The sequence below is a fragment of the Musca autumnalis genome, unplaced genomic scaffold (assembly GCF_047663935.1).
Source record: "Musca autumnalis isolate F117 unplaced genomic scaffold, ASM4766393v1 scaffold_5, whole genome shotgun sequence".
In the NCBI taxonomy this organism is placed as follows: domain Eukaryota; kingdom Metazoa; phylum Arthropoda; class Insecta; order Diptera; family Muscidae; genus Musca; species Musca autumnalis.
Window position 1 is genome coordinate 26539470 of NW_027412088.1, and position 13117 is coordinate 26552586.

The following is a 13117-nucleotide window of genomic DNA, read 5'->3' on the forward strand; positions in this document are numbered from 1 at the left end:
TGGCCCACAAAAGTTCAATTTGTTTCGCAGAAATTATGCGCACGATAGCTGTCGTAGGGACAAACCGATTTGGTCCATACTTTGCCCATCGCAATATTTCTACCAGACATAGATAATGTTCGAATATGGAGTATATCGGTTCACTCCTTTGGGTACCTACCACACAAAATTTCGGTAAAGTGTAGTTTAAGACCTCCTCTCGAATACTTTTGATTTTTGTTGCAACAACTTGTATTCGCTGCCCCCATTACGACGGTGCAAGTTTTTTCAGGCGCAAGTCCATACTTCCTGAGCAAACGGCCTGAAAGCTGTAAGGCATCATGTGTAGTGGATGGAGCGCGCGGTAACTCTCGAACAGATAAACCGATATGATCCAAAATTTGGCAATCGTAATATTTTGTCCAAATATAGTTTATGTTCGAAGATGATCCATATCGGCCCACTCCCTCGGGTTCCTGCCCCACAAAAGTTCACATTTTTCGCAAAAATTATGCGCACGATAACTCTCGAAGGGACTAACCGATTTGGTCCATACTTTGCACATCGTAATATTTCTACCAGACATAGATAAAGTTCGAATATGGACTATATCGGTTCACTCCCATTACGACGGTGCATGTTTTTTTTCAGGGACAAGTCCATACTTCCTGAGCAAATGGCCTGAAAACTGTAAGGCACCATGTGTAGTGGATGGAGCGCGCGCTAGCTCTCGAACAGATTAACCGATTCGATCCAAAATTTGACAATCGTAATATTTTGCCCAAAGTTAAATCAAGTTTTATGATGGGTCTTATTTGTCCACCCGTTTGGGTACCTCTCCCAAATGGCCTGAAAGCTGTAAGGCACCATGTATAGTGGATGGAGCGCGCGGTAACTCTCGAATAGATAAACCGATTCGATCTAAAATTTGGCAATCCTAATATTTTGCCAAAAGTTAAATCAAGTTCTATGATGGACCTTATTGGTCCACTCCTTTGGGTACCTCTCCCACAAAATTTCAAAACTTTTCGCTAAAATGGTGCACACGATAACTCTCGAAAGCAAAAATCGATTTGGTCCATACTTTGGACATCAATACATAGTTCAGCTTAGAATATGGACTATATGTTTCAATTCCTTCGGATACCTCACTCCCACACCAAATTTCGGAAAAGTGAAGGTTAGGACCTCCTCTCTAATCGTTTTGATTTTTCTTGCAACAGGTTGCATTCAAGGCCCCTATTACGACGTACAAATTTTGTCAGGTGCAAGTTCATACTTCTTGAGAAAATGAACCGAAAACTGTAAAAAAACGCCTACGGCCAGGCCAGCATGTGTAGTGGCTGGTGCGCACGACAACTCCCGAACCGAATATTGCGTTCGTCAACACTTTACATATCGTAGTATTTCTGCGAATATTAGAAGAAATTCGAAGATGTTGCTTATAGGTCCACTCTTTCCGGTACCTCCCCCACAATAGTTCGACAATATTCGCTAAAATGTTAAGCGCATTATCTCATAAACGGAGCAACCGATTTGGTCTAAACTTTGAATCTCGAAATGTTTTGTCCAAACTTAGTTTATGTTCAAAAGTGGGCCCAATCGGTCCATTTGAGCCTTTCAACATGCACAAAGTTGGAAGGCCATAGCTTCGATTACCCCCATTGATTTCACTGTGCAACAAAATGGAGGTGAAAGTCTGGGGCCCGGAAAATTCCTCTTGGGGAAGAAAGCCTGGGTGAGTATATTAAGAACACCGAAGGGCAGATCCGCCGTGAGTCGAACTTCCGCGTTATGGCGTGATGAAGTTTTTGCTAGAGACCCTGTTAGCCATCAGGAATTAGCGTTATATCTTTGTTCACTGTTGTTTAGATTATTTTTGAGATGACTTGTCTTCAGTCAAATCAAATGAGGATTATTTTCGTAGAGCACTTCGACCTTCTAACTCGCTTCCTTCAATGTCCTTTTCATCCTTTATTTTAAGAGCCACTATAAAAGTACCACAAGATGACGTTTTTCAGCTTCGAATGTTCTGCAAAAATGTCGCTCAGAAAGTTTTAGGTACGGCTCTCATTGACAACTAATCGATTTTGTCGCGTTTTCATATTCATTTTTTACATTTACCACTGTTTGCTCAAAAACTGTGTTTTGTGTTTTTGTATTTTCTGTAACGAATATACAAAAAAAACAAAATATAGTCCTTTTCTGAACAAAAACAGGGTAAATGTACAAAACGACCACGAAAACGAACACGAAAATCGATTAGTTGTCAATGGGAGCCGTACCTAAAATTTTCTGAGCGACATTTTTGCAGAACATTTCGCAGCTGAAAAACGTCATATCGTGGTACTTTTATAGCGGCTCTTAAAATAAAGGACGAAAAGGACATTGAAGGAAGCGAGTTAGAAGGTCGAAGTGCTCTACGAAAATAATCCTCATTTGATTTGACTGCAGACAAGTCATCTCAAAAATAAGCAATAAAGCAACAGTGAACAAAGATATAACGCTAATTCCTGATGGCTTACAGGGTCTCTAGCAAAAACTTCATCACGCCGTAACGTGGAAGTTCGACTCACGGCGGATCTGTCCTTCGGGGTTCTTAATATACTCACCAAGGCCTTTCAGCTCCAAAAGGAATTATCTCTGCCCCAAAATTTGTGTTCACAGTGTTATGATATTCTTGTTATCGTGTGTACCTATAATCACCTTCTGTGAGCCACTGTGAAATGTAATTTAATATCGATTTCTTACAACAAATTTCATATCATTTATATCAATAAATTATTGTTAAATTTGTTATAAACAAGCATATATATGTATGTATGTACATATTTCACATTTATTAAAATAACATTTTATCTAAAATAAATGACATGAAATATTGGAATTATACAAACATAAACAAAGAGACATGCATATGGTAATATTCAAAAATGTTTTACAATCGTTGAAGTTGAGGTTCACCATTTAATAAGTCGCGAACTGTCAGTACATTTTATACAATATGAATATATTTATATTAATTGAAGTGTTTTAGCCGGGGTCGCATAAAATGAACCATAACAAATAATTTATGTGGAAGCTGTGTTGGTGGTAATATTAAAAAATTGGTAAAAATGTGTTGAAGTTTACAAGTTTTTTTGTGTTCTTTCTTGATTTCTGGTCAAACCACGGAAAATTCAGACCTGAGCTCAAAGAAAGAATTAAAGAATACCCTTTGGGCAACATGGTTCTAATGTATGACTTTTTGATATATACACTGCATCCCCCTAAAATCGATGCTGACATTTTGAAGTTTTGAAATCTGGGATTTTTGAATTTTTCTTATAATTGGAGGGCGCAACCAGATAATTACCGAAACTATTTATTGGATTGTAGAACTCGTGATTCCACGTCGTTTGATGTATATCTCATGAGTGTGCTTCATACAGCTCCCTAGTAATAAGAGTCCAAAGTCGAAATTTTGGTGCGTAAATTTTCTTTAAAAACCTATTTTTTGGCTTCAAAATTTGCAACTGTGACTCAGGTACCCTTGAACCCCGCGTGATTTTAGTTTTTTTACGCGCCGGATCTAATGAACCCTTCCGCTTTCAAATCCATCCACTTAAACGGCGGTTATAGATACCTTGAAAGTAGGAAATTCTGCAAAATTATATTTTGATGATTCCGCGCATTGAACCGCGATTTTCTTTGGTTATTTGTACATAAATGGAATCCTTTATTCGCGATTATATTATTTTCCAAAACCGTGTGGCATAAATTACCGAGATTCTGGAGTAATATTCGTATTTCGTATAAAATAAAATTTGGTAGCACATCCACGGTTCTTGACGAATTTGTTTAAAATTTGTTATAATGACGTATTTTTTATAGGCGGTCACTGAAATCGGATGCGCCTTATAATCTTATGTACATCGCGCAATTTTTACCCACATAAAGGTTTTTTGAACAGTAAGATGCAGCTGACGGCACACTTTGGCCGCTGAATGAAAAGTGGAAAAATCGCTACATATTGATAGAAATGCACTCGCTGTATCTGATTTTAACGAATTCGCGAATTATACGTTTTTTAACTTTTATGTTTTTCCTTTGGTTGTAATTTCAATATTACTTTCTATTTCTTAATTCTATTGTTTATCAAAGTAAGCAAATACACTTTCGGGTTTGTCATCGCATTTTCCCTGAAGAAGTTTCAGCGAAGTCCGTCAGGCCTTGCATCGAAATTTAGCGAAATAGTAGAATAACTCCCAAAATTTTTTTTCTATTTTTCGTATTAAACAAAAAAATATATTTTTGAAATAATTTCCATCAATAAGTTTTCGCCTTTTGTTGTTGCTGTAATATGGCAGTTATAAATCCTATCGTTAAAATTTTGGTCTCATATTTTTCTACGCGTTGTCTAGAATCTGTACGTATTTTTAATTTATTTTTTCGAGTTTTATTTGGACTCTAAATTAGAATAAATTAAATTTACTCCAAGAGTTTTTAAGTATTTCTTGATTTTCCGCGAAAATAGAAATACATTTAGTAACTATTTAGGCATCTACGGATAGATATTAAATGCTGTTAACGCTTTATATATACATTTTCTTATTACAGCAAAAATTAAATTTTTAAATATTTGTCCTTTATAAGGGAGTAAAACCCTCCATAACTTTGGAGCACAGCATCCAATTTTGTGAACGCGAACAGATTTGAAACCACGACTTTTTTCTTAATCTATGTTCCAAAAATTGTGGATGTGATCGCAAAAAATTTTTTAACATTTCTTCCAATGGAATTGCAAAAGAAATTTGAAATTTACCATATGTATTCGTATGGGCACACATACATACATTAGCAGATTACAAAAACTTAAAAGGACAGAAGTAATTACAAAGTTATAACTTGTTACGGCACAACTATATAAATGGTTTCAAAGGCAATTAATACCACACATACGCACTCCTATAACCACAAAAATAAATGAAATTGCACGCACACACACATATACGGTATACAAATCTAATACAGTGTCCGCAATATCGGACACATTCAATCAATTCTCCCCTTCATAAATTTAAACTGCAATGAAATTGCAAGAAGGGAGAAATCATATACTAACATACATACATATGCATGTATGTGATCAAATCCTTTACCTAGGTATTTCAGCAATGTAAAACTACTCTATAAGTTGTTGTTGTTGTAGCAGCATAGAACCCTAGGTAGAAGCATAGGTTTGATGATGGGTTGGTATCCGTTGGCCGAAACACTATGGTTTCGGGTCAATCCGATACGAAAGAACCCGCTGCCGTGGGTGTATTACTACGCGCCGTTTAAACTCAGCAATAAACAGTAGGTCCCATATCATTGAGCTAATCAAGGTGCACTCATTGATGAGAGCGAGGTCTCTCTTGTCCCTTCGAATGAAACACGAATGAATGTGACCAATATATAAATCCAACCTACCAGACTTAAATAAGGTTTTAATATGGACTCAATCGATCCACTCCTTCGGGTACCTCCCACACAAACTTTCGGAGAAGTTCAGTTTAGAACCAGCTATCGAATCGCTTTGATTTTTTTGTAACAACTTGTACTCGTTGCCCCCCATACGGCGGTATAAGTTTCATCAGCGGCAAGTCCATACTTCCTGAGAAAATAGCCTGAAAGGTACTTAGTTTAAGTTCGAAGATAACCCATATCGGTCCACTCCTTCTACTACTAGTGGGCGCGATATCTATCGGAAAGATAGCAACACCTTTGAACTTTAATCCTATTCCACATTTCTGTCGGCACGTTAAAGGTCCACAAAGGGCCACAAATTTCTGAAAAGACCCTAAATAGATTTGATCTGTCTGAAACTACAATGTTCATAGATGAGAAAAATCAAAAACCATAAAAACAAGTAAAAAAAGTGTCAATCGGCTTTGCCGAAAGATATATACCCTCAGCCAATGTAAAGTGAAACTTTCACCTACGGACACATCGAATGTATCTAAGGTCTCTTCAGAATTTTCTGGCCCTTTTTGGACATTTTAACTTGCCGACAAAAGTGTGGATTAAGAATTAACTGGACTAAGACACTAATGTTGAACTTTTGTGGGGGAGGTACCCTTAGGGACGACCGATATGGGCCATTTTAGAAGTGAAAGTAAATTTTGACAAAATATTAGGAGATTCAAAGTTTGGACGAAATTGTTTGCCCCATTCAAGTGATATCGTCCTTACATTTTAGTTACATTTTTTAAATATTGGGGAGAAGTACCGGAAGTTGTGGACCGGTATTGTCCATGAAACTAAGTTTGGATATAACATGACGAAGACCAAATGTTGGACCAAATCGGTTAAACAGTTCAAAAGCTATTGTGTTCTCCGACCGCCACATATGGTGACATAGGAGTTTTTTACACCTTTCGGGCTGTTTGCCCAAGAAATATGGACTTGCTCCTGAAAAAACTTTTACCGTCGTAATGGAGGTAGCGAATGTAAATCGCTTGAACAAAAATCAAAGTAATTCGAGAGCAGGTCTTAAAGTGAACTTTTCCGAAATTTTGTGTGAGAGGTACCAGAAGGAGTAGACAAATATAGTACATATTCGAACATGATCTATATCTGGTAGAAATATTAGGATGTGCAAAGTATGGATTACATCGGTAACTCCCTTCAAGAGTTATCGTGCGCAAAATTTTGCCGACCATTTTTTAAGTTTTGTGGGGGAGGTACCTGAAGGAGTGGACCGATATAACCCATCTTCGAATTTAAACTATGTTTTGATAAAATATTACGAAGGCCAAATTTTGGATCGAATCGAATACAAGTGAATACAAGTTGTTGCAACAACAAGTAAGAACGGCGTTAAGTTCGGCCGGGCCGAACTTGTTATACCCTCCACCACAAGTTGTATTGAAGTAAAATTGAATAATTAGTTTCCTTTCGTGTATGAAGAAGACTTAATACTAAATTTCAGCAATTTCGGTAAAACAATGTGAGGCACCATTCTATGGGGGCTATTTCAAAACGTCGATCTATACCGACAAATTTCTGACGGAAAGTTTTTAGGCTCAAAGAAGACAAAATACAAATTTCCTATGTTTCGGTAAGAGAATGTGGCTAAAACTAAAAAAATACGGAAAATCAAGAAGTAAGCTTCTATGGGGATATAGGAAGACGTGGACCTATACTGATAATACGCTTGTGGAATATTTTATAACTTTTGGAAGACGAAATAACGAATTTCAGCCATTTCGGTTGGATATTGACGTCACAATCTTCATTATTACGATAATCCGGAGGTACCGTTCTATGGGGGCTATATCGAAACGTGGACCTATACGGACGAATTTTAGTCAGAAATGGGGCAATATGAAAGCGTGGGCCTGTACAGACATATTTCTGGCGAACAGTTTTATATCACATTGAAGACTAAATACCAAATTTCAGCCATTTTGGTGGAATATTGAAGACACAACCTTCAAAATACGAAAAATCGGGAGGTACTTTTCCATGGGGGCTATATGAAGGCGTGGACCTATACCGACAAATTTAAAAGGGAAGTTTGGACCGATACCGACAAAGTTCTGGGGGAAAGTTTTATACCACCAACGTAGACTAAGTACCAAATTTCAGCCATTTCGGTGTGATAATGAAGCTAAAACCTTCAAAATACCGAAAATCGGGAGGTACCGTTCTATGGGGGCTATATGAAGGTGTGGACCGATACCGACAAGATTCTAAGGGAAAGTTTTATAGCCCTAAAGAAGACTACGTACCAAATTTCAGCCATTTTGGTAGGATAATGAAGCTAAAACCTTCAAAATACCGAAAATCGGGAGGTACCGTTATATGGGGGCCATATGAAGGTGTGGACCGATACCGACAAAATTCTAAGGGAAAGTTTATAGCCCTAAAGAAGACTACGTACCAAATTTCAGCCATTTTGGTAGGATAATGAAGCTAAAACCTTCAAAATACCGAAAATCGGGAGGTACCGTTATATGGGGGTCATATGAAGGTGTGGACCGATACCGATAAAATTCTGGGGGAAAGTTTTGTACCCCTAAAGAAGACTACGTACCAAATTTCAGCCATTTTGGTAGGATAATGAAGCTAAAACCTTCAAAATACCGAAAATCGGGAGGTACCGTTATATGGGGGCTATATCAAAATGTGGACCGATATATCCCATTTTCAATACCAACCATTCTGCAAGTAATAAAAACTTCTGTACCAAATTTTGGCTCTCTATCTTTAAAATTGCGAGCTGTATCTTGATTTCAACAGACAGACAGACGGACGGACGGACGGACATAGAATCGAATCGAAAATCGACATAGAATTTTATGCTGATCAATAATATATGTACTTAATAGGGTCTCCGACGAATATTTCGATGTGTTACAAACAGAATGACAAATTTAATTATACCCTCCATACGGTGGAGGGTATAAAAATCGAAGCTATTCGAGAGCAGGTCCGAAACTGAACTTTTCCGAAATTTTCTGCGGGAGGTACCCGAAGGAGTGGGCCGATTGAGTCCATATTGGAACCTCATCTAGGTCTGGTAGAAATTTCACGATGTGCAAAATATGGACCAAATCGGTTACTCCCTTCAGGATTTATCGTGCCCACAAATTTTCCGAACATTTCGGAACTTTTGTGGGGTAGGTACCGGAAGGAATGGACCGATATAGCCCATCTTCGAACTTAAACTAAGTTTGGGCAAAATATTACGAAAGCCAAAATTTGAACCGAATCGGTTCATCCGTTCGAGAGTTATAGTGCGCTCCAGCCAGCCAGACAGACAGACGGACGGACATTGCTCAATCGACTCAAAATTGTCTGAAACACATTTGGTCCAAACATACTTGGGGTCTAAAACCATTATTTCGATGAGGCACATTTTCTCCGTATGAAAGTGTATATACCCTTTCTAGCCTAAAGGCTGAGGGTATAAAATCGCCGACGCGCTTTTTAAATAAATCGCGGTCAAAATTCTCATTTTTAGGTGTTTTTTAGGTTTTCTCGATTTTGCTTGGAAACAGCAAGTCCAATCGAAATGGAGTTAAAGAAAATGTTGTAGCTGTGAAAATTCTATAGAGGATTGATGTTTATGATTTGTTCCCAGGCTGTACCATTTTTGAGATAAAGAAGCTCAGTTTACATTTTTAGGTTTTTTTTTTTGTTAGGGTTTCGCGATTTTGCCTGAATACGGGAAGTCTTATCGATATGGGACCTGAGAAAATCTTAAAGCTGTGAAAATTCTCTACAAGACTGGCGTAAGTAACTTATCCTAGGTTGTAAAATTTTTTAGATATATAAGTTTAAGTTGGGAATTTGCAGTCATGACATTGTTTTATAAGGGGGCGATAAGTCAGTGAATTGAATTTGAATTGTCCCAATTTGAACTTCTATCTCAAAAACGGTAAAATCGAAGAGATTACCATAAAGGTCAATCTTGTAGAGAAATTTCATAGCTACAACACTTTCTTTAGTCCCATTTTGGTAGGACTTGCGGTTTCTAAGCAAAATCGTGAAAACCTAAAAACTCTTAAAACTGCCAATTTAAATCGCGATTTATTTAAAAAGCGCTCCGTCGATTTTTTTGTTTTTTGATTTTTCTCATCTATGAACATTGTAGTTTCAGAATTCGCAAAAACTTCCCAGGTGCAAGCACCTTCCATTTAAGTTTGCTTCAAAAGCACCGTGTAAAAGTTTCTATTTACATAGGCTGAGGATATATCTTTGTCGGCAAAGCCGACTGACACTTTTTTAACTTGTTCGGACTTCATTATGGCTCCTGTACATCTCGATTTTTTTCACACTCCTGCTTTTCCTTTTCTCTCTTTTTCCTGCGTAAAAGACGTTTCTCCTCTCTTCATTTCCCCCCATACCTCTCTTGTGCGCTACGCGTTGCTACTGATTGTAGTGTAGCTCTATATGCTGCATTTTTCTCTTCGGTAGCAGCACTCCTGGACATGGGTTCCTTGGTGGATGTGTCTGATATCTAAGTATGGATTTTGCAGCTATTTGCATGAAGTGGGCAATACTTTGCCATTTGTTGATAGGTCATCCGGACGAGGAGTGCTTTGATTAAGTAATTGGGCCAGTTGAGTGAAATATGCTGTGGCTATCTGTTGTGATGGCAGCTTACCGATGTTCAACTTCTGCGTTGTGTCTGTTCGTACTTTATTTGCTACCTTTGCTGGTCTGCCTCGCTGTTTGCTCCTCCGTCGATTTTTGCTCTTTACGAAGTCTGTCAGCCTCAGTCCCACGGCAGCGGGTTCTTTACAAGGCCAAAGCCCAACCCAAGTATTTGCTATAAAAATATTTTTTCGTCACTATCAATTCTAACGCTAAACTAACTTCCAGAAGTGACGAAATCGACTCTCACAACTAGTGTCGTAGACGTGGTTCATTTCTTCCCGAACCATTAGCCTTCATCGATAAGAATGCAAGATCGCGGATGAGTGTTTCTATCGCTTGTGTGAAAGAAAATGTTTGCTGGGTAAGCGTGTATATGTGTGTGTGTGTGTGCATATGTTCACATAGATAGTTTACAAAATACATTTAAAACGTTCTACCGTTGCTATACAACAATTTTCAAGCAAATATCTACAATTGGAATTGTCATTGACTTACCTTATGGCCACATAACGCCAGACTGCCAGTGTCACTGTTAAACCAATCGAAATTGTGTGCAGGACTTGTGTGTAATGCATATGAAACAGAATATAGATGGACCAGGCATAACTTAATTCCTTTTGACCTGAAAATGCAAAAAAAAAAAAAACAAACAAATAAAGAAAGTGGATAGAGAGGGAGGTGAGGAGGAGATTTGTTCCAACCATAGGCATGCAGTTGAAACTACATTTTTAAAAATAACATATCCATATTTTTAGATTCGTTTGGTAAAACCAACAGATATAGGAAACTTTTTCTCGACGACAAAAAAGCCTGTGTGAATGGAAACTTTTATCTATGGACAATATAAAAACGAATACTATCTACGCAACCAAAACCCTTTAGCCCAATAATTTTGTATTAGGGGGGTTACAGAATGTTGTGGCCCTGTTTGGACGTATGAACTTGCCTACAAAAACATATACTCGGAATAAAGCTCAAAAGTGTTGCGGAAGAGGTAACTGAAGGAATGCATTGGCATAGTCCATTTTGGCAGGGGATATTATTTTGGGAGGCATTACTTTTCGACAGATAGCGCGCCATCCTCCAGTCATTTCAGTTGGTCACCGTATAACTCAAAGGTCTTGGACCACAATGTCGGGAAGCATTGACTTGTCCACGAAAAACATAATATTGCAGGTAAACAGGACCACAAGGAGTAGCATCTGTATAATTTTCCAAAGGATCTTCGAAGAGACCCTAAACTGCACTTAAATCAAAATTTTGAACTTTTGTGGGTGAGATATCATAAGGGGAAGACTGATACTCCATAGCCGAACTTTAACTAAGATTCGCAGATATATTACGATGTGCAAAGTATGGATCAACTTGGTTACTGCTTTCGAGAGTTATTGTGCGCACCACTTTAGTGAAATGTTTTGAACTTTTGTGGAGGAAATGGACCGATATGGAATTTAAACTAAGTTTGGACAAAATATTAAATTTGGTATTTAGACTTCGTTGGGGATATAAAACTTTCCCCCCAGAAATTTGTCGGTTCAGGTCCACGCCTAAGTATAGCACCCATAGAATGGTAATTTTGAAGGTGGTGGCCTCAACATTCCACCGAACCGACTGAAAATTGATATCTGGACTTAATTTGGGGTATTAAACGTTCCATATGAAATTTGTCGGTATAGGTCCATGCCTTAATATAGCCCCCATTAAACATACCTTCCGATTGCCGGTGTTTTGAAGGTTGTGGGCACAATAACCCACCGAAATGGCTAATATTTGGTATGTGGTCTTCATTTGGGGTATTAAACGTTCCATATGAAATTTGTCGGTATAGGTCCACGCCTTAATATAGCCCCAATTAAACATACCTTCCGATTTCCGGTGTTTTGAAGGTGCTGGCCTCAATATTCCACCGAAATGGCTGAAATTTGGTATTTAGTCTTTGTTGAGGGTATACAACTTTCCCCCAGAAACTTGTCGGTACAAGTCCACGCCTTAGTGTAGCCCCCATAGAATGGTACTTCCCTATTTCCGGTATTGGGTGACGTAGGGGATGGAAGATACCAAGGAACGGTCCTGACCGGCTTTAACATGGCACAGCCATGTTGTCCCTCTTTCATCTCAAGTGGACACTAACATCCCCGTGGTGTCATCTGCGGAACTGCCTTTAACACCCGTTAAAGGTAGTGAACTAACATGTGCCGCGCGTTCACCCATAAGAACGTTAAAAGCTTGGGTTTGGGCGTCGGGTTAGTAACCCTCTCCTATAAAAAACAGCCTACTATGAAAAAACGAAAGAAAAAAAACAAATCCGCAAACGTTTAAGGACCATGATCTGCGAATCTGCACCTGGAATGTTCGCACTCTTTATAGAGAAGGTGCAGTTCACGCATTGACAGATGTACTTGAAAAGTACAAGGCCGACATAACTGCCATACAGGAAATACGATGGAACGGGAAAGGCGTCACAACAACACCTAAAGGTGATGCACTGTATTATAGCTGCCATGACACAAAGCATGAGTTTGGCTACGGATTTGTAGTTGGTCGGAGATTAAAACTTCTGGTCTCCAGCTTCACCCCAGTGAATGAAAGACTCGGTGCAATTCGATTAAAAGCAAAATTCTTCGACATCAACTTTATTTGCGCTCATGCTCCCACTGAAGACAAGGACGAACAGACCAAAGATATATTTTACGAGCGCTTAGAAGAAACTTATGACCGTTGCCCTGCCCATGACATTAAAATTATACTAGGCGATTTTAATGCCAAAATTGGGAAGGAGAATATCTTTGGCCCAACAGTCGGGAAATTCAGTCTCCACAGTGAAACATCTGACAATAGTACGAGGCTGATAGACTTTGCAGCTGCAAGAAACATAGTAGTTAGCAGTACCAGATTTAAGCATCTCGATATTCATAAGGGCACCTGGCTGTCGCCAGATCAAAGAACAAGAAATCAAATTGATCACGTTATGATAGATGGAAGACATTCATCAAGCGTGTTGGATGTACGA

At 38.5% G+C, this 13117-nt stretch overlaps 2 protein-coding genes across 10 annotated transcripts in view; one reads left to right on the plus strand and one right to left on the minus strand.

Moving 5' to 3' along the window:
* LOC141405572 (uncharacterized) overlaps positions 1 to 13117 on the plus strand; it is a 396796-nt gene that overhangs the window by 298207 nt on the left and 85472 nt on the right. The gene's annotated exons all lie outside the window — the stretch shown is intronic.
* The window catches only part of LOC141405569 (G-protein coupled receptor dmsr-1), a 344854-nt gene that overhangs the window by 22435 nt on the left and 309302 nt on the right, over positions 1 to 13117 (minus strand). For all 8 annotated transcript variants that reach the window (XM_073990079.1, XM_073990076.1, XM_073990078.1 and 5 more), the window contains one exon: positions 10603 to 10729. In XM_073990079.1, the coding sequence (XP_073846180.1) occupies positions 10603 to 10729 (127 nt within the window). The remainder of the gene's footprint in view (positions 1 to 10602; positions 10730 to 13117) is intronic.